At 45.7% G+C, this 17,837-nt stretch overlaps 1 protein-coding gene across 1 annotated transcript in view; it reads right to left on the bottom strand.

Annotated features, from left to right (window-relative positions):
• Nucleotides 1–730: 730 nt before the first annotated feature.
• The window catches only part of WWC1 (WW and C2 domain containing 1), a 66,679-nt gene continuing 49,572 nt past the window's right edge, over nucleotides 731–17,837 (bottom strand). Inside the window, exons 11-23 of the mRNA XM_065030098.1 lie at nucleotides 16,877–17,415; nucleotides 12,742–12,850; nucleotides 10,887–10,967; nucleotides 9,906–9,992; nucleotides 9,220–9,412; nucleotides 7,739–7,891; nucleotides 7,055–7,155; nucleotides 6,124–6,271; nucleotides 5,266–5,430; nucleotides 3,773–3,865; nucleotides 2,934–3,164; nucleotides 2,007–2,128; nucleotides 731–1,475 (exon numbers count right to left, since the gene is read on the bottom strand). Of these exons, the coding sequence (XP_064886170.1) occupies nucleotides 1,409–1,475; nucleotides 2,007–2,128; nucleotides 2,934–3,164; nucleotides 3,773–3,865; nucleotides 5,266–5,430; nucleotides 6,124–6,271; nucleotides 7,055–7,155; nucleotides 7,739–7,891; nucleotides 9,220–9,412; nucleotides 9,906–9,992; nucleotides 10,887–10,967; nucleotides 12,742–12,850; nucleotides 16,877–17,415 (2,089 nt within the window). The 3' untranslated portion in view covers nucleotides 731–1,408. The remainder of the gene's footprint in view (nucleotides 1,476–2,006; nucleotides 2,129–2,933; nucleotides 3,165–3,772; nucleotides 3,866–5,265; nucleotides 5,431–6,123; nucleotides 6,272–7,054; nucleotides 7,156–7,738; nucleotides 7,892–9,219; nucleotides 9,413–9,905; nucleotides 9,993–10,886; nucleotides 10,968–12,741; nucleotides 12,851–16,876; nucleotides 17,416–17,837) is intronic.

Genomic DNA, 17,837 nt, shown 5'->3' with positions numbered 1-17,837 from the left:
CAGAAGGAGACTCCACAACCTCCCTGGGCAGCCTGGGCCAGGCTCTGACACCCTCACCGGGAACAAGTTTCTTCTCAAATTTAAGTGGAACCTCCTGTGTTCCAGTTTGAACCCATTGCCCCTTGTCCTGTCACTGGTTGTCACCAGAAGAGCCTGGCTCCATCCTCCTGACACTCCCCCTTTCCATATTGATCCCCAGGAATGAGTCCCCCCTCAGTCTCCTCTTGTCCAGCTCCAGAGCCCCAGCTCCCTCAGTCTTTCCTCACACGGGAGATGCTCCACTCCCTCCAGCATCTTGGTGGCTGCGCTGGACTCTCTCCAGCAGTTCCCTGTCCTGCTGGAACTGAGGGGCCACAACTGGACACAATATTCCAGGTGTGGTCTCCCCAGGGCAGAGCAGAGGGGCAGGAGAACCTCTCTGACCTAGTGACCACCCCCTTCTAACCCACCCCAGGTACCATTGGCCTTCCTGGCCACAAGGGCCCAGTGCTGGCTCATGGTCACCCTGCTGTCCCCAGGACCCCCAGGTCCCTTTCCCCTACACTGCTCTCTAATAGGTCATTCCCCAGCTCACACCAGCTACATCACAAAAATGCCTCGTCTGAAGGATCTACAGAGCGAGACACATTCCAAGCTACAGACCTCCAGCCACTGACAGAAAAGAAACAAAACAAACTGTACGTGCCAGGTGATTAGAACATTCACACAAAACAAAAAGCAAGAAGGCAGGTTTGTCCAGAAAGGTCACTTTATTGGAAAAACCTAAAATGGACTTAAAACCTGCAGCCCTCCTCCCACAGCAGTGGTTTCAATGGGCTCCCCAAGTCACCTTCACAGCCCCGATACAGACATGAGCTGCGGTACAAGTGTTAAAAGTGCAAGTATTCTGAACGTCACACCCACTTTTATGACCCAGCAGGGAACACAAACGCTTCACAGCTCACAGAGAATTCGTTCACAGCACTCGGGAGTCAGAACAGGCTCCCTGCACTCCCCACAGGGCACAAAACACACCACTCGGAGGAGAGTCCGATGCAGAACATCATAGAAGATAGGGGTGAGGTTCCTTCAAATTTATTTTATTGCAGTAAAACCTCTAAAAGGCAGAGCTGTACAAAAAGTCTAAACAGCATTATTTAAGAATAACAGCACCTTACGCTGCATTTGTTCTTATTTAAAATTCTATTTCCCAAAAATACATTCCTAAATATACAAACTATACAATCTTGTCACTTTAATGCTGGTTTCTGTGATGATATAACTTTAACCTAAAAATCTTCAAAACATCCACATACTGACAAAAGCTCTAATATACAAATGCCTTGGTACCTTCATAAAACCACATAAATAACTTCAAAACCCAAACTGCATTTGTAGAATTGTCCGGAAAGCAAATACTTTATGGTGATCACACATCGTCCGCAGAGAGCGTTGGAATGTTTACCCTCGGCCGCGTGAAAAATGCCATTTTCTCTCTAAAAAAAGATGATCGGTCGTTAATGCAACAGAAGTCTTGCCAGAAATGTCCACCATCCACGTTAAAATCCATCCCGCCAGCTGTCGCCACACAGAACAGCAGCACCTCCTCGCACCACCTACACCTCTTATTCATGTACCAAACATGGAGTATCCCCACAGTTAAACTGCCCGCGCTGACCGTATCAAATGAGCACTTCGGAAAGGCTCAGGGGTTTTCCTTTCTCGGCACATTACTCAGGGAAGCAAAGGGCTGCTTCTGTATTAAACAAAGGATTTGTGACTTTATTGCTGGGTGGGGAATGACCCGGAGCACAGCCGGTTGCTTGGAGCTCACGTGCAGCGCTGCAGCTCCTTTCCCTGACCCTCACACCTTACACTTTGAAATAAAACTACAGAAATCTTTGTTTAAGCTGAACAGTGAAGTACTTCTACACAGATGAGCCTTCCTCATCAGCATCTTAGTCACCCATAGAGAAATCAGGGTAGCAGTCAATTTTCCCTGCCCGTTCCCAGCCAGCTGTACTTACCGGAATGACTGAACTTCCAGGGGCTCCTTGCGGCTCTGCCCGCGCAGCCTGTGGACGTCCTTGGCCGCAGCTCGCATCATCTTATCGGCCTTGAGCTCACACTTATGTTCCGTTCTTTCCACCTAAACAAATAATGGAAAAGAGCCATTTTGTGTTTCCAGGAGGAATCATTTTGTCCCAGCTCATCTCCAAATACAGCGGTATTTCAGCTGCAGGTCTAAGCGGTCTGGAAGCTGCTGACTCAGGAAATCACAAGCCACAGAAACTAACCCGAAGGTTTCTCAAGTAACCACTGGCACGGAGAGAGGTTTTTGTCAGCTCTTCCAGCCCTTAGGTAAGAACTATGGGTCCTGTCTGCACCTTCTTTGTAGCTTCTTGTTATATTTTTTCAAGCCAGCAGATCAGCTCACACAAGAACGTGGCAACCCACATTCCAGCTGTGCCCCAAAGTGCACCTGGTACCAACTCACTCCTACCCCTGGTGCCACCATAACTTTGTTTCTGCCCAGTGCCAGCAGAGGTGCTCTGATAAATCACAGACATTGGGAAGGAGCCCTGTAAAAGTCTGCTATCATCTGACTTAATATGCATGAGGATCCTATTCTAAAACCAAGCATCGTCCAAGCACAAGTTCCATGCAGCCATTATTTCTCTCAGAAGGATGAAGACACACAGCTGCTGTGTCCTCAACCCCCCCACATGTGGGAAGGCAGGCACAGACTCTGCAGCGTGTGAACACCGCACCTGAGAACAGCCAGACCCTCAGGGACTGCGGCTTCTGTCACCAATCACTTGATGGAGCAGTAAGGAGAAGACACGAGTGACTGTCATGCTAAAGCTTCATTTCCTGACTGTCCAAAGTCTCCTGTTTCTGAAACCTCGTTTCTCAAACATCTTGAATAAAATCCAAGGGCAGGTATTACTCACTCGCTTTTCCACGAGCCTCAGAAGCAGTCGAAATCTCTCATCATCCTTCACCCACTGCGGCAACTCTTTCTCACCCTGACTTTGAGCTTGTTCCAGCTGTTCCTTCAGTTCCCTCAGCACCGAGATCTCCTGAACCAGCCGGTCATGCCAGGTTTTTGAAGCTTGCAAGTCCAGCTCAAGGTCTAGTGAAGTGCGGATTAGGCGCTCTGTACCAAAGGACTTGATCGAAGGCTGGAAAAGAAGGAGGTGTGTAAAGACAGTGATGAGAACTGTCCTGACCACTCTCCACAAAACGGCCCAATACATCATGAGACCCATTTTCTCCACACTTCTCTTGGCACAAAGCATCTCCATTGACCAAAAAACCATCTCTTTAGCAGCTCGGCACCAGTATTCAGGGGGAATTTCAGTGCTTGCCATCACAACAGGCACATGGGTTCATGGTGTGACATGGAGTCACCACAACAGGGTCACCTGAGCATCTGAGACACCATCCTCCTCACCCTCCACTCCAGCTCCTCACATTTAATCCTAAGTACTTACGAATTTCACAACAATAAACATGGGAAAACTATTTGTGCTGCTTCTGCACTGGTGAAATAGAAAATACCAGGAACCATCTTCCTAAGGTGATCATTCTAAATTACTTCCACCTTAAACATTCCTGTCATATTCGGATGTATCAAAGTAGCCTTGAGAGGCTTTTCACACATAAAGAAAAGGTTGTGAATGAAAACACATGGCAAGTGATGTATGTTTGCTAATTATTCCTTTAAAATAGATTTCTGTTTTCTGCAAGTGTCTATGCTAGAGAAAAAAATGAGTGGTGAGGTTTTTACCCGTTTCACTCTGACACTTCGCCTCTCCATTGCATTTCGAACAAAGGGGGGCTTTTTGGATAGCGTTGAACTGTCACTGTCGCTGCGATTCAGCTGAAAATGAAAACCACATATTTTTCATGAAACAAATACAAACAGTGCACACACACATTATTAGCAAGATCAGAGGGTTCTGTGTTTATAAGCAGTGACGTAAGCAGAACTATGACTATAAGCAGTGACTAAGCAGGCAGCTGCTACCCCCATCTGAGCGCACAACATGCAGTCCACAGCCAGATCCCACCAGGAGCCTTGAACCCTTTTTGGGAATAGACTGCGTGGAAAAAGAGACACTATGGTAGGCTATAACATGGGACCCTACCCCACTGCCCTTCTCCGGTGGAAGTAAGTGTGCTGGGCAAAACAGCCTAGAAAAACAAGCTCTAAGTAATAAAAAAATACTCTTTTCTAGCAGCTGTGAAACATGGGGCTATTTTGAGATTTCTCTTTTCTCCAGTGACCTGCACTTCAAGCTAGTAGTGCCAGAGGTAGGTTTACCTGTAAGCTATCCCCCTGGGTTTTCAACTTCAGAGCTGTCATGTTACACACACACCCAGCCTGCCTTCTTTTGTGACTGTCTCCAGACCCTTAAAAAGAGCTCAGCTCAAGTTGGGTTTAATTCCCTTCTCACGCTCCTTCCAAAACCTGGGGGTGGGAGGGAACAGGCGTGTGGGACCTGCCTGTGCTGGGACACGGTGCCTCCTCCATCCAAGCACTGCTGCAAATTAAATAAGTTCCTATGGAAGCACCTGCTTCTGAATTGGAGAAACCTGCACATCAAATTTGGTTTGGCTGTATCAAGAGCATGCCCACTTAGGAGAGGCCATGTGTGATTAAAGGCGGTGCTCGCTTATTTGCAGATTCCATTAAAAGATGAGTTATAGTTTAGGCTGACCCTCCATCCAGGAAATAATTGTGAACAAACATTTCAAAGCAGTGGAAGTGACACCCTGACCCAGCCTGTTCAGTTACCTTCAGACAAAGCACACCAGACACTTCCGAGCTTCCACAATATTTTGCTGACATTATCAGCTGTTTCTATTATTCCCGTTCTATCAAGGTTTCCTGTTCACCTCATCTGAAGTCAGGTAGACACAGCTAAGTCAGTTCAAGTTAGCACAGAATAGTCCTAAAGCAGCAGGAAAGGGTTTGATATGCAGCTTATTCATCCCTGTCTTACAGTGGCCCTTCCAGGTTAGTCTGGGCATCTCAACGTGCTGCGTGTACCGCAAGCACACGTGCACACATATGTTTTATAAATTTGTGCTCAATATTATAAGTTCCCAGGAAAGATACTGTCTAGGAGGTGAGGACAGAGCAACTTCTGAAGTCAAAGTGGGAGAGAAGAAAACAGTGTCAGGTCACTGTGAAAATTTTAGACTAAGTGAACTTTGTTATCGTGCATTCATTAATGGAAAACGGTATTTATAACCCCAAGATTGCATTTTCCTTACCCGACACACATACTGACTTTGTGGTCCTGGTGAAAATGTTTTCGAGCGGATGATAGTGCTACCTCTGACAAACTGAGTTTGGGGTGGATTTGCTGCCCTTTTGTCTTTCGGACGCACTACGGTAGAAGACTGTGCGAGGTTCTCTGTGTTCGTTTCTTTATCCACCTGGAAGACAGATGCCGCGGTGTGAGTGCCAGCTTGCCATCTCACCAGTGACACACACCCACGCCTGCCTGAGACACCTGTGACACGTCTCCGCCTTCAGTCCCAGGGGCGTCACATTCAAAACCACATATTCTTTAGCCCTTTTCATGCAGGGTCTCCTGAGACCTTCCTCTTTGAACCCAGCTGCTGCTACATTAACTGTATCGCTCCCTACGGGCTTTGTGGCCATTGATTGCTGTTCAACTGACCCCAACGAGCTTCGCCTGTTGATTCAGCACATCAACGTGACCTGTCAACCTCCCAGCAAACAGAGGTATGATTTTTAACACCATTCCCTTACTTGTGCATCTGCAGCAAAGATCCAAATCCCTGAATGTACGTGCACAGAGCACGTGTACAGCACATCTGTCAGACTACAAGTACGTTCAGAATTAAACGAGGTCAAAGCCACTATCACATTAATGAAAACAGTTTTCACGAGCAGCAAAAAGGAGGCACGAAGCAATGCCATATTAACTGTGGAACAAAGTGGTCATGTAGAGTTATTCAAAAGATTTCAGGTAGATCAACATTTAAATATCAGTGATGAACTTTCAAGTAACAGCTATAGCCTTGCTCAGCTCAACAGCAACCAGTCAGCTGGGCAATGGAAAGCTTGACTCATCTTTCTGTTCAAAAGGCCTGCAACGTTACCTTCACTGCTATTTCCATGTGCAGCTGGGAATCCAGACTTTCTTCTGTTTCCCACAGTGATTTTCCAGCACAGAATTCCTCCTCCTCCTCTGCTTCATTTTCACTGATCTCGTCCTGTTCTTCCTGATCAGGAACATCTTCATCTTGCCTGTTAAGAACAGCTTTGTTATTGAACTGGCCTGTTGTGGACAATACTCTGGTACTGCAGCAGGAGCTACTGCCCGTAAGCTGCTGGGCAGAAACATGTCCCAAGGCAGCTGGTTGTACCTGGCAAGTCCCATAGCCACTGACATTACACAAACACAGATTTATAAGGCAATAATTGAAACTGGAGTGAAACTGCAACCATTACAGCCAAAAACTTCATACCGATCTCGCTTCAAAGGAATCAAGCTGAGGGTTCAGCCGTGTGGTCGGAGCTTAAGGTGAGTACATCTTAAGGGGAGCTCTCAGGATGCCATTAGTCTTAGTTTAAAAAGCGATGCCAAACAAAATTGAAATATTGTTTTAACATCCTTTTCAGGTCCTTTGAACTCACAGCTGGCATCTCCATCAAACCCACTGGTCAGGCTTGCTTTTTATTTCTCATGTTGGGTTTCGTTAACAACATCTGAACCTGAACAATGTAAACAGCAGCTAAAATTAATATTAAAGCAAAGCCTTGCACCATACAGTGGAGCTTTCATGGATGTCCACAGAATGTGGTACGAATAACACAATTAGCATAGTGCTATTGACTATTTTTACCGTTTATCAGCTCTGTTCTCATTTCCCAAGCACAGCCACCAGAATGGAAGAAACAGGACTTTTCACCAAAACGGGAGGAGACAGAAGCCGCCTCCCACAGCTCTGTATCTGCTTTTTTCTCTGCACGTGACTCTCCAAATGCTCTGACCAGCCCACAATGCCGGGACAGCGGGTTGCTACCTACCAGCTCTCTCCACCAGTTAAAGTGCTTCTGCTTTCCTCCAATTTCTTCTCCACAGCTTCCAGTTCCACAGCTGTCTGCTCTAAGAGCGCCGAGACCGAGTCCTGAGGACAGCAAGAGATTCCTGGTGAAGACGCAACTCTCAGAACCCACAAAGCTCTGTCCTGCTCGCACAGCCCACCCAGCTCTCCTCTGGTGCCGGCAGAGTGGTGTTCCCCGCACTGTGGTGTCCCCGAGCCCATTTTCACCCTGTGCTCAGGCAGCCCCACGTGAGCACCCCCGCCCACCGCCCCGGTGACACCAGCACGCGTGGGGACGCGGGGACAGGACGCAGGCCGAGCGTGGTGTGTGCCGGGCACGTGCAAAGGTCCCGCTGCGCCCCGGCTCGTTCAGCAAGTGCACTGTCCAGCGGGAGGAAGGCGGGAGATCACACGTCACTTACACCGGACCACATCCCACATCCCTCAGCTTCCAGAGGAGCAGAGTTCAGTAAGTATTTAGCCCAGGACAAGGGCATATCTGTAATTGACATGTTAATTATTTTGCTGCACTTAATGACATTTTCAAGTTCTAATATAAACACACCAGTCTTCATGTCTTGTCTATCGTAACAGTCCTTCAGCCACATAAACCCTCTCATTAGTACTGTTTACAAGAGATTTGTTTGATTTAAGCAGTTGTTCTTACTGTTTTTTCAGTGCAGGGTGCTTCGGAGTGAATGTTTCCTTGTTTACTTTTCCTGTTTTGCTTCTGCAGATACTTATAACTAAGGAGGTTATACCAACGGGTTGATTTCTCTCCGGATCTACATATTTCAGCAAGGCTAATTTGTGCTCCGCCCTATTGAGAGCAAAACCATAGTTTTAGTGTCATACTAAAATGAACAACTACCACATCAGTAAGAAGAAACGAGAGTTGAAATCCAGAACTATTTGACTTTGGCAAGTTTGACAAAAAGAAAAATTGCCTTGTTTATCCCCATTTCAACAGCACAGTACACACTTTATGTTTAATTATTTTTTATATTGTCTAGGGCTTCCAATCCAAGTAGCAAGTGAATCACTACAGCTCCTGTGTACAAGAATCCAGAAGTATGAACGGTGCTACTGCAGCCTGGATAAATTACAGCCAGAGGTTCAAGGAAAAAGGGAAAGGAACAGGAGATGAAGATCCCCGTTCAAGAAATCTGCAAGGCTCACAAAAATCACTGCCTCAGAGTGAGGTGCTTTCATTTTAATTCCATTCCTCTTCATCTAACCTTGTCATTTTTTACATGTAGTACACACCTCCTGACATATGCAAACTCAAAGTAAGACTGATTTGTAATTTATTTAATCCACGTCTGAGTGGACTTGGTTGCCCCAGGCCAGTCCAGCCCCTGCACTCAGTGTGCGCCCACCTGCAGCTCAGCTACTGCAGGACTGTGCATGCTGCCAAAAGAGAAAAACCCTTTGGAAAACAGATGTATCACTTTGCAAAGGAAGCGGAGGAAGAAATGCAGAATCGCCATAAAACATGTACCCCTCCAGCCAACGGAGATGCTACAGAACATGTGCAGGACAAAATATCAGCTTTCCTGTAACTTAATGGTTGCTTCTGTCCCAGCTCAACACACCCTGCTCGTGTTCTGGAGGACAATACTCCAGAAACAGTTCTACTAAATCAGCTTGCTCAGGTAATACTGAATTACAAAAAAGCTTTTCTAACAATAGGGAACAGCTGGCTATGGCAACACTAGCACTAAAAAAAACCCTATACTCATATAGATTTCAATAGTGTAGATTAATAGTAGTTTTTGAAAAAATCCTTTAGAGGTCTTTAATATTCTACAGTGGCTTCCAAATACCTCTGAGAAGTCCATTCTCGATTACTTTACAAGAAATGTTTACAAAATGAAGAAAAATAGGTAAGGTTTCAGGTTCAGTCATGAGGGAAGGGAAATCTAGTAGTCTGACAAAGTCACCACTAGCTCTGTAACAAAACATCTAACAGATTTTTGGTTTTTTCTTGATCAAAATCGTTACTGCAAAGAACACTGTGAGAGATCATATAGCTAAGGACCATCAAGAACACTTTCAGAGAAATTGCCATACTCCAGAGTTTAAAATTTTGCCTAATTCGAAAGAGGAAACAAACACAAAGATATAAAAATAGAGATTAATACTAACCAAACATTCTTCAAGGTGAGACTTATCTACAGTGCAAACATCGACTCTTAAAGTCTTCTGGCGTAATGCCGGGTAAGAGATAGAAACCCAAAATACTTCATTGTACACGAGATTGTCTGAAGCTTCCACTGGTCTTGTGCGAAACAAGCAGCTTGTGCTTTCTGAACAGGGCAGGACAGCCACGCGGATGTTCCTGTTGAAGAAAGCGCTGCTATCAGTTCTACCGTGCAGGTTTGCAGTTCCCTCCATAAAGCTGCAAGTGAAATTCAGCCTAAGCACTGCGGACATCACTGTCCTGTTCTGTTCTTTGGAGTATCAGTCGACTGAGAAAAAAAGGTACATCTCATCACAAGATCAGAGACATGAAGTGGCGTGAATTGCTGTACACTTCATCCTTCTGCATCCTGTAATCGAACACCATCGGACTGTGTTTTACATGGTTGTTTACGCCTGTGCAACCTGTCACACTGCTCGCGTACCCTTCTGTAGGTAGAAACAGCTACGCAAAAATGAATCGAGTTTTTGTCAGCTTATTCAGTTCACAAATGTTGCTACACATAGCAAAGTGTAGAACCATTTCAAAAAGGGTACATTTTTAAGAGTGTGAAAAAACAAAAACCAACATCTGTTTAATTCCCGCTGGAATCGCATACAAATACTTAAGCATGTTTATTTCACCCACTCACACTTTTTGATCTGGTTGTAACAGCAGTGCTGGAACGTTACTCAGCTGGATGACCAATATCGCAAATTGTTTATTTTTGTCATCATATCTGAATTGGAAAGACACAAAAAAGCAGTATTAGTAAAGATGTCTGCCTTGGACTCCATGAACGAGTGTTCCACTTGTTTCATTAACACAAACAAACATAAAAAATTTACGGACAAGGCAAAACTCTACTGGGACCATGGCTTTGTTTAAAACAAAACCAATTTCATATTATGTGAAGTTTTGCTACCAGAACATCTAGAATTCAGAACAGTCCAGAACATCAGAGTTCAGACATGACAGACTACAGATTTGACCTAAGACACATTGCTTTTCCTGGGGTCTAGCAAAATTGCTGTATTGTAACTAAAACCTTTTGAAAGGCCTTATATTACAACTGTAACATAAAAAAGTTACAAGTAGAAATACAACAGTGAGGATATGATGGGTAACTATTGTTTTACCATTGATGGCCGTGACAAGACAGTTTTGCGCTATTTATTTTTCCTCAAATCATAAATAATCTTCCGCTAAGTCCTTTAAGGAAGATGCTCTGTACCTGCCTTCCTACACCTGACCCACAATATGGGATCCAAGTGTGGCCAATGATTCCGATTCCATTTACTCTCAGCAGATTTTCCCCACCAGCTGCAGGCTAACGAGGACTGCAAGCCAGCAAAAGGCTCTCTCCAGCCCAGCGCTATCAGTGCTCCCATTGCTGGTTTGCACCTCATACCACACCGTCACCCGCTGATTTTCACTGATGTGAAAGAGGATAACTGGGCCAAGGACCTCCTAGAGGCGAGTGTGAATCTCAATTACACTCCAGAGGGCATTAATTAGTTAATACTAATAGGACAGGATAAACAGGATAAGAAAACAGAAAGCACTATCTTTTACATCCCATCTATCGTTCTTTCCATTTGAAGAATATCCAATAAAAATGTGTAGTGCTTACCTCATTGCAATTTGCACTTTAGCTGTCCCAACTGCTTCTGTATCGTCACTGTCAAACACCATCGCTTCTGACACACATGGTCTGAAAGAAACCAAAGACAATTTAGGCCTTGATTTCCCTCTTATTGAAGTGCCAGCATTTAGGTGATACAAGGTGCTTGCCCTTCCATTCAGGGGTTGGCTATATGGATTTTGTAAAATTAGCAGCTAAAAGAAAGCCCATTTAAGAAGTGCAATCATCCTCAGAGGTATGTATTACAGTGCTTATCAGCAGAAAGTCATATGCCTTTCCCCTTCACTGCCAAGAAAAGCCACACAAAAGACACTGCAAAAATAAGGCAGTGGGGAATTTTTAAAGGGTCCCCTTGGCTGGATTTTAGTAAAGACAGCTGACTGCCCAGCAGCAGAAATGAGACTTAATAACTGCAATCCTGTTCTGCATCATGACAGCAAAAATTCTCAAGTTTCATTAGATTTAATTCATTCCTTTGTTTCTTTAAGAAACCAAACTTCCCTAAGCACATTAAGAGTGACAGAGTGCACTGCCTGGTGTTACTCAGAACCACTACCTGCACCATTCTCCTCTCAATGTACTCCTCCTCCAAGGCTTTTATGTGCTGAAAGTCCCCAAAAGTACGTACGTTGCCTAATTGACTCAGAGGCTATGCTGCAGCACATTAAAAGAGGATTAGCATTCTTCTAAGTATTTTCCATATTATTTAGCACTCGCTCATATTTCATTACATCTCAGCTACAGAGGACAACTGTATGGCTCACCCTGCCCTCACCATTTATTACAGGCACCACAGTGATGCTGTAGTCATTATAAAGGCTGGTAAGTCAACAACCCAAAGGACACTAAGGAACATCAGACGCATTGAGTGTGCGTGGGATGCCTTGTGTCCTTGCCACACCTTATCCCTCCTGCCCTCGCTGCAGTGCTGTGTCCTGTTGTGGGGACACAGGGGCTGTAAGACACCCATCTGCGACTGCCTGTCTTGGGCCCATGGGCTCAGCTTTACAGAAGCACTGCATGTTCTTGTCAAAGCGCATTGTGCTGTAAACATAAAAACCTACTCATTTATCTAGAGCGTTAATGAACGTAATGAATGGGGGAGGATATGAGGTGAGGAATTTTTCACCTCTACAGTTGTGTCTTTCAAGAAATGACCCAGCAATTCATCCCAATGCCAATAAAATAGTAAGAAACCCCATGTCAGATGCAGCTAAACCAGGTATCAGTAAGATCAGTACCTTCCAGTGAACTTTTTGTCAAAGCACCCCAGACAGCTTTAGGAAGCAGTAAGGAGGCCCCGAGCCCCACAGGAGCAGCGAGGCCAAGCTCTGACTGTCAGCTCCACACTTGTGAGTCCTGCGGAACCACAAACTGGCTCCAGGCACTGGGGAGCTGCACCACAGCGCTTACACGTCCACGAGGCAGCTCAAGGTGCTTCTGCTGTCCACCTTCAACAACCCAAAGCCCTCTCGGGCTGACTGAGGGCTGTCATTGACACCAGTACGGCTGAGTGACAGGAAGGGAACTTTACACCTGCCAGATGGCTCTGCTACCCCCGTCAAGGCAGCAGTCACAGCTTACCAGCACCTCCACAAACACACCGGCTGTTCAAACAGTTCTCCGTGTGCTTGCTTTCAGCTGCTTCTATTATGGGAAGCATGGGTCACTTTGATAATCAAATTCAACCTGCTCATGTTTTTCTCAGAAGTGTTAAGAAATCTGAGATTGAGAAGTTCAGCCACCAAATGACAAAAAAGATCATAATTGGTATTATTCCAGCTGACTCCTGTGCGCAAAGCGGAGTCATTGGCTTCTTCCTAGAGAGAGATCTGATGTCTACCTTTGTACAGATGCCTCATACACCCCGCTATCTCCAGCAACAGATTCATCAGACACTGCAGCTGACACACACGCCACCTTCAGTGCTGTCCCTCCAGCTGTATTTATACCTATCAGAAAAGCACAGAGGAAAACAGAAACAGGTGTTAATGAAAACGAACTGTCTGGATCAGCAGCAGCTTTTGTCCTATCCTCCCCTTGAATTGCACTTTTCCCCCACCCATGTATTGTTAAGCAACAGCATGATTCTGCAGACAGAGAGGACACAGGCAGGGAAGGCTGCGCTCAACAGCCACCATCAGGTTAGTGCTTCAGGAACGTGCCCTGGAGAACAAAAAGCCCCTGGACAACCAGAGGAACAACCCATGCGGTGGAGGTGAGAGCAGGGCTTCATCGCACAGTCCATGCCCATTTCATACTTGTTCCCTGCAGTCGTGTGCGCACAGGCAGAGGTTACACACCGGTGGTGCCGCGTGGCTGCCCCCGCACCTCCATGGGCACAGGTCCTCGCAGGCAACGCACAGAGAGGCTTCACAAGCACCTGGAGGGCAGAGAGGTGCCCAGGACAAGGTGGGCAACGTGCAGAGGAAGCAGAACTTGTGAATTCCAGTGGAGTTACATATCGGAACCAACAAAACAGCTTCCACTGCAAGTCAGCCTTAAGCAGGGGCTGGTTTGAGCTACCCCAGAGAGCAGCAGCCAGGCAAATGAACACTGCTCATGCTGAAGGGTATATCCCACCTGGAGAGCTTATATCAAAAATTTAGCTTCAAGGAGGGGAAACAGCAAAAAAACCCACCACCCTGAACCCAAAAGGTTAGCCTACCCAGAATATAGGTCCAGAAAGACCAGGTTAGGTGGCTGAACATGGAAAGGAGAGGTTATACGATTCAAAATAGAAACCACATGCAGGAATGCAGGGAAAGGAGGTAAGGAAGAGAAACCAAGGAAGTTGAAGCAAGGAGTGGTGCTTGACTTAGATTTCTTGTGCTACAAAACAGGGAGATATGCCCTGGGCACTTCTGCAAATTCTGCACCTTTTCACTGGAGCCATCGCATTTCTGCAGAGATGTGCTTCAGCCGAGAGGCCGGAGAGCTCTGCCTGCCACGGTGGCCAGCGAGGGCTGGGACGTACCCAGCCCTTGGCTCTCCCTCTCTGGCAGGGCTTTGGGGCACCCGCCAAGGGCGAGGAGGTGCCACCTTGTCCCAGCAGGAGCAGCTGCGACCCCACAGCACAAGTGCAGCAACGCGTTCCTGTCCAAGGGGCTTCTGTCTTTCAGAAGTGGTCCCTCTTTCCCATAGCCTAAGGAAAGCACGTGCCCCCTAATCACTATATAGTTTCCATCCCATATTTTCTTTATTGCAAACCAGTTTGTGTGGTTTTTTGTTTTGTTTTTTCTTTCCCCGGTCTCAAAGCGACTTGAAGAATTAAATATAGCTTTGAAAAAACCTTGGTGCAAAAAGTGTGCAAGCTTCACATAGGGTTATGGAATAATGTAAGGAACTTAAGGACTTGTTCTACAATTAACAGTAGAGGGTGCTACAGGTAACGTCAATATATTGAGTGCACATGTGCAATTTGGGCCCATTTATCCATGTATTTTTTGACAACATGACTGAATGGTATTTTTCATCTTGGTATTCCCATGGAACAGCTGGACAGAAATAAATGTCCAAACTTCCTCCCCTTAGGCCAAACCACATGAATAAATGTTAGCATCTGTAACACAATATATCAGTCACTCACTGAAACAAATGGATGCATTTAATACTGGCATTCACAGTTTAATCCATGCTCCCTCCTGCCTGGCTGCTGCTGCAGTCTCGATCATAGGCTGTGCTGGAGGGACGGGTGCAGGGTCAAAACTATGTTTCTTTCCTCCTCAGTGCTGCTCTGCACCCCCTATTCCATGGTTTTAATATGAAAATGATTTCTTCCCCGCTGGCCGGCTTTTCAGATCAAGTTGTTTGAGTTTGAGGTGCCGCTCCCAGAAACGCCGCACGGTGAAGCAGGAGGGACACGGCAGGTAAGACTCAGCAACCTCAACCTGTTCATCTCCTTCAACTGCCAGCGACAATCAGCCATTCCAACCCAGAAAGTCTTCATTACTGACCACTGTACGGGGGATGCACAAAACCAGCAGTGAAGGGTCTGTTTGTGCAGCGGAATGCTAAAGTGCAAACCTGAATGGAGAGGAAGCAGCTCCCTGGGAAGGATTCAGCATGCAGCCATCCTTTACCTTACTTTTTGGTTTTTTGCAAAGGATCTGGAAACTCAGCCCTGCAAGTCTCACACATACACTGAACCTGTAACTTTTCAATGGGGCTAATTAACACAAAACTTGCATTTTCTGCTTTAAGTCTCCAAAGAGGTAGCACACTAAAGAAAGTTTATGGAAGACTTCAGAAATGACCCGACTCTCTTCTATATTTCCGAGCAGGCAGATAGCACTTCCTATATTTTTTTGACCTGTTTTTCCACTCGTATCAGGAACTTAGAGTTTGCTCTTCACTTCCTGCCATTTCCCCTTCCACGGGCTCTCCTGGACACACCACATCACGGCCCTGAACAGCCACATCCTGCACTGTCCTCACCTGTGCCATTTCCTCAGAGAACACCACATCTACCAGGCTTCAGGTTTTCCTTTTAGCTTCACCTACACCGCTCAGGTGTCACGCAGGTGAGAGAGGAAACCTTATTTTAGCTTCAAAGATAGCAGAGGTTCTGTCCTAACAGAAACAAGAAGCAAATCCCTCAGATATATATTACTGAACTCTGCTTACAGGAACACGTGAGCGTGCTTTGGCCATGAGACCAAGTACCGACCACCCCAGTTCCAGCCGCCGTGTTTCGGGTGTCACACCGAGCCCCCCCAAAAAATGCCTGAGGAGTAAAATCTCATCTCGTTATAGCCCTGAAATAAACTACTTATGGTGATTATTTTGTCTGCTGACTGGCTAACAGCAATAATCACTTAATCTGCTTAATACCCGAGCTTTCACTTTAAGAGCCCTGACAAATCTTGAAGAGCTAAAAAGGTTAAAACTAATCAGCACCTAGTTCTAATAAGAATAATTACTGTTTCCTACTCAAATGTATAAAACCTTTTCCTTGTAGGAAAATGGTAGCTCAAAGGGGAAGAACCGCACGCCTGTCTTTTATTGTATGTTAAATAGTATCAGCCCTCCTAGCGCAGAAGGCAGTGATAACATGGTGCTAGTTCCCTTTATTCACACAGCCTGGTTTGTAATCTTGCGAAGAACAGAAACAAATGGCACTGCTGGTTCATATGACTACGGGCCGCAAGTTTATATTGCCTTTAAAGCTCTTCTTCATTGCAGTTACAAATCCAGTTGTTTCACTCATTTCCACTGGATTTAACCCAACTCTGCTCCCTTCCATCCACCTCATTCCAGCCACCGTTCTCGAAAGCGATGAACCCTTCCCACCTACCAACAGGCCATATGCATGTATGAGAACATCCCCTATCTCTAAATGTCTAATTTTATCATGCTCACGATCTAAACATGTTCTTGTTGCTAAGAGACCATCCCCCTCAAAACAACAGAAATTCAAGCACAGCCCTGACATGTCTGTTCAGCTCAAGTTAATAAATTCATTGCCACTGATTTACTGGGAACCAGAGCAAGATGCTGTGTACACCGAAGTGACAGGGAAGCACTTTTATTATCATGTGTTAACTATTAAACTAAATGCCCTTCCCACTCACCCTCAAAAGCTTGGCCAAAAAGTTTGTGTCAGCATGGCACTACATGCCTCTAAGTTTCAGACCCAAAGCACTAGATGACATCCTGAATAGATAAGTGCCAAATTAAACCAGGCGCCCCACCACAAGCATTTACATTTGCACATGAAATCCCTGTAATTTGTGTGCACTAAAAACACACTTCGGTACAATCTTCTGTAAGACTCATCAGATCAGCAGTATTTTTTGTGTACAAATTAAAATACCAACCCTTTTTCCCAAGCAAGGTAGAACAGACAGTTGAATACAGTCTTCAACACAAAGATATCAAGATGACTGACAGCTTTTGAAATACTTGCCTCTCAGTGTTTTATAAACTACATTAAAAATAAATGCATGCATGTGCACGCACACAGTTTGTCACCATACCTTGACCTAGATGTTTATCTGCTGCTCTAGGCTCTTCCAGTCTACAGTTGCCGCTCCCAGTATTGAGGGCGAGTTCTGAGAGATTTGTACTTATCTCTGCATCATCAAAATCCATATGGCTTGAAAAGGCATCACCACTTAGGAGTGGGTCTATCACCAGTGGAGAGCAAGGTGGAGACGGAGAAGAGAGAGATGACCTCGGAGACAGCGACGTCATGGATTTTGGAGTACCAGACAATGATCTCAGAGCCTGTACGCGACTGGTGGTATCTGCTTTCTGAGTTTTCGCTACTTCATTTTCGTGAATAGTGGTGATACAGCCTGACGGTCTGAATCCAGTGGCTCCTTCTAAGAGCAAGTCAAGCTTGTTCTGATAGTCCGAGTCCAACTGCTCCAACTGCTCCAGGTGCTCGTAGTAGAGGTCAGTGAAACTGGCTGAGGTGGACGAGTCCTGGCTGGAGGTGGCAAGAGATCCTCTGCTCGATGCAAGGGAACCAGGGCTGCTACTCGAGGAGAGGGAAAGCATGCTGGTGGAGAGACTGAAGGAAACAAGTCAGAAAACCATCACGCTGTATCTCCTGACTTCTCAGGAAAACACTGCAATGTCACCAGATCACTCAGCCCACATGGTACGTTGTGCTTTGTTAGCTCAGGCCATACGCATTAGTCCCCACAACAACCCAGAACCACAGTCTACAGAGTGGAAAAGTTGGGTCACTTCTCAATAAAAATAAATACAGTTCATACACATTTTTCTACTCACCATATCAACCTCAGAACATTCCTTGTTTAGCCAAAACAACTCTAATGAATAGTTTCAAATCCAATAAAATTAATGACAACATTATCTTCCCACATCTGTCAGGATGGAAATCTATAGCTCCTTTTAATCCCCAAAGCAGACCGCAAAAACCAGCAAGGCCCATGCAAGAAGATGAAGCTATTGCAACCAACTGCCTGA

This window comes from Columba livia, chromosome 14, assembly GCF_036013475.1.
Source record: "Columba livia isolate bColLiv1 breed racing homer chromosome 14, bColLiv1.pat.W.v2, whole genome shotgun sequence".
NCBI lineage: Eukaryota > Metazoa > Chordata > Aves > Columbiformes > Columbidae > Columba > Columba livia.
This window is presented reverse-complemented; position numbering and strand designations above follow the sequence as displayed.